Source organism: Aplysia californica, unplaced genomic scaffold (assembly GCF_000002075.1).
Source record: "Aplysia californica isolate F4 #8 unplaced genomic scaffold, AplCal3.0 scaffold00223, whole genome shotgun sequence".
Classification (NCBI taxonomy): Eukaryota; Metazoa; Mollusca; class Gastropoda; order Aplysiida; family Aplysiidae; genus Aplysia; species Aplysia californica.
In genome coordinates, this window is record NW_004797493.1 from 61,077 (window position 1) to 62,981 (window position 1,905).

Sequence of the window (1,905 nt, forward strand, 5' to 3'; positions counted from 1 at the left end):
TAACAAGATAGTTCACTCAGCCAAAGATTGTGCATAACAAGATAGTTCACCCAGTCAAAGATCGTACATAACAAGATAGTTCACTCAGCCAAAGATTGTGCATAACAAGATAGTTCACCCAGTCAAAGATCGTACATAACAAGATAGTTCACTCAGCCAAAGATTGTGCATAACAAGATAGTTGACTCAGCTAAAAAAGTACCCTGGAAAGCCTGCCCATTGGTTGAGATGGCGCTGCGGTCTTTGTTTGGAAGCTGTCTTTGGTTTGTCCAGAGGTAGCCCAGTGTAGAATGGAACCTCTTCTTCACTCTGTTCTTCTCTCTCTTCTGCTCAGCTCTGCCACAACTGGCCAGCAATAATATATACAGAGCTCTGAGCTTGCGTTCAACCCAGCTGAATTAGGCCAGGGACAACCACTTGTGTACCTGTGTCTACTGATTGAACCTGTTGTGTGGGTGGTTGGTGGGTGCACTAGTGTCGTTTGCTTCTTCTTCTCATCAAACATACATTGACCTTATTGTTCCTTCTTTTCTCTGTATGTAGTTTTGTTTTAGTAAGGTTTTACAGCGCTCCCAACTGCATAAGGTCATATGAGCACCAAGGGGTGTATGTCAACAGAGAAGTCCATACAGGGAATCAGACTTCCTCTGCTCACCTCTCTAGTCTCAACAGCACAAAGTCTGCTTCAACTATCAAGGCACCCCGGATATAGCGGGTCACAAGAGAGTGACAAACATACAAAAGAAGTAGATGAAAAATGACGATAGTAAGGATTAGGAATGAAAAAGCAGCAGTTCCCTGTTGTAGATCAGGCACAGTTATGAGTGTGACATTGATGAATCAGCCCATTTACAATTTACAATTCTACTGTGCATGAGAACTTGAGATGTTATTTGCCCCCCCCCCCCCTTTGGGAATGGCCTAAAGACACTTCAGTCAGTAGCACCACCCTTGGGTTTTTTCCTCTATATGGGACTCTGTAGCACCACCGTTACCACTTCCAGTAGCGTAGGTTCATACAGTGACAACTACCAGGAATTGCCCCAGTTTAGAACGCAGAAGCCATGGTAGAATTAAAAAACTTTTTTTTAAACCTTCACAGCTGAAGAAACACGCTTTTTTAACTTCCCAGAGGTTTATTGAGCATTCAGCTATCTTCTTAGAAAGACTGCCGTTGGTATTTTTACTTCTGTAAAGTGGCTCTGTTCTTTGGTTAGATTTGTTCTGTGTGTCGGCTGAGAAGGAATACTACGGCCTGTCGACTAAAGTACTCAAAATGTTCATCTTCTGCACTTAATACGACCTATTTTTATTGTTAGTGCAGGAAAAATCTGAGAAATACTAAAGCTGTTTTTTTTTTTTTACCATTGTTTCAAACACGAGTTCCTTGGGTGGTTGGCGGGTGCTCTGGTGTAGTTTGCTCCTTCTTTCCTATCAGACATCTGTTGTCTTTATCTCTTCTCCTACTTCTTTTGTGTTTCTTACTCTCTTGTAACACTTCTAATCTGTGGCACTTATATGACTTTATTGTGTTGCAAGTGCCGTAAAACTCTTACTAAAACGTATTAAACATGCGTTCCCCTGGTTCCTTAATAAAACTAAAACTTTTGTTTTGTCTCTCTGTCACCAACCCACGTGTTCCCTGGTTCCTTCATAAAGCTGTTGTGTCTCGTCTCACTGTCACCAACCCGCGTGTGTTTTCTCTGGTTCAGGCGGTGACAGCCTCGACCACTGTCTGTCCAGCCTGGCGCTGACCGCGGCCTTGGAGCACCGCGACATGTGGAGCTACGCCCAGCGTCTGCCGCATCTCTTCTCCGTCAACGGTCTCTTCTACAAGCAGGTGGAGCGAGACATGGGGCTGGAGCACGGGAAACACTGCACGCTGCCGCTACTGCCGGGGAAGGT

The 1,905-nt window shown here is 44.4% G+C and overlaps 1 protein-coding gene across 1 annotated transcript in view; it reads left to right on the top strand.

Annotated features, from left to right (window-relative positions):
• LOC101860657 (deubiquitinating protein VCIP135) overlaps positions 1-1,905 on the top strand; it is a gene marked incomplete in the record, with an annotated part of 37,204 nt that overhangs the window by 29,327 nt on the left and 5,972 nt on the right. The window contains 1 exon segment of the mRNA XM_005099718.3: positions 1,713-1,903. Coding sequence (XP_005099775.2) covers positions 1,713-1,903 — 191 coding nt within the window.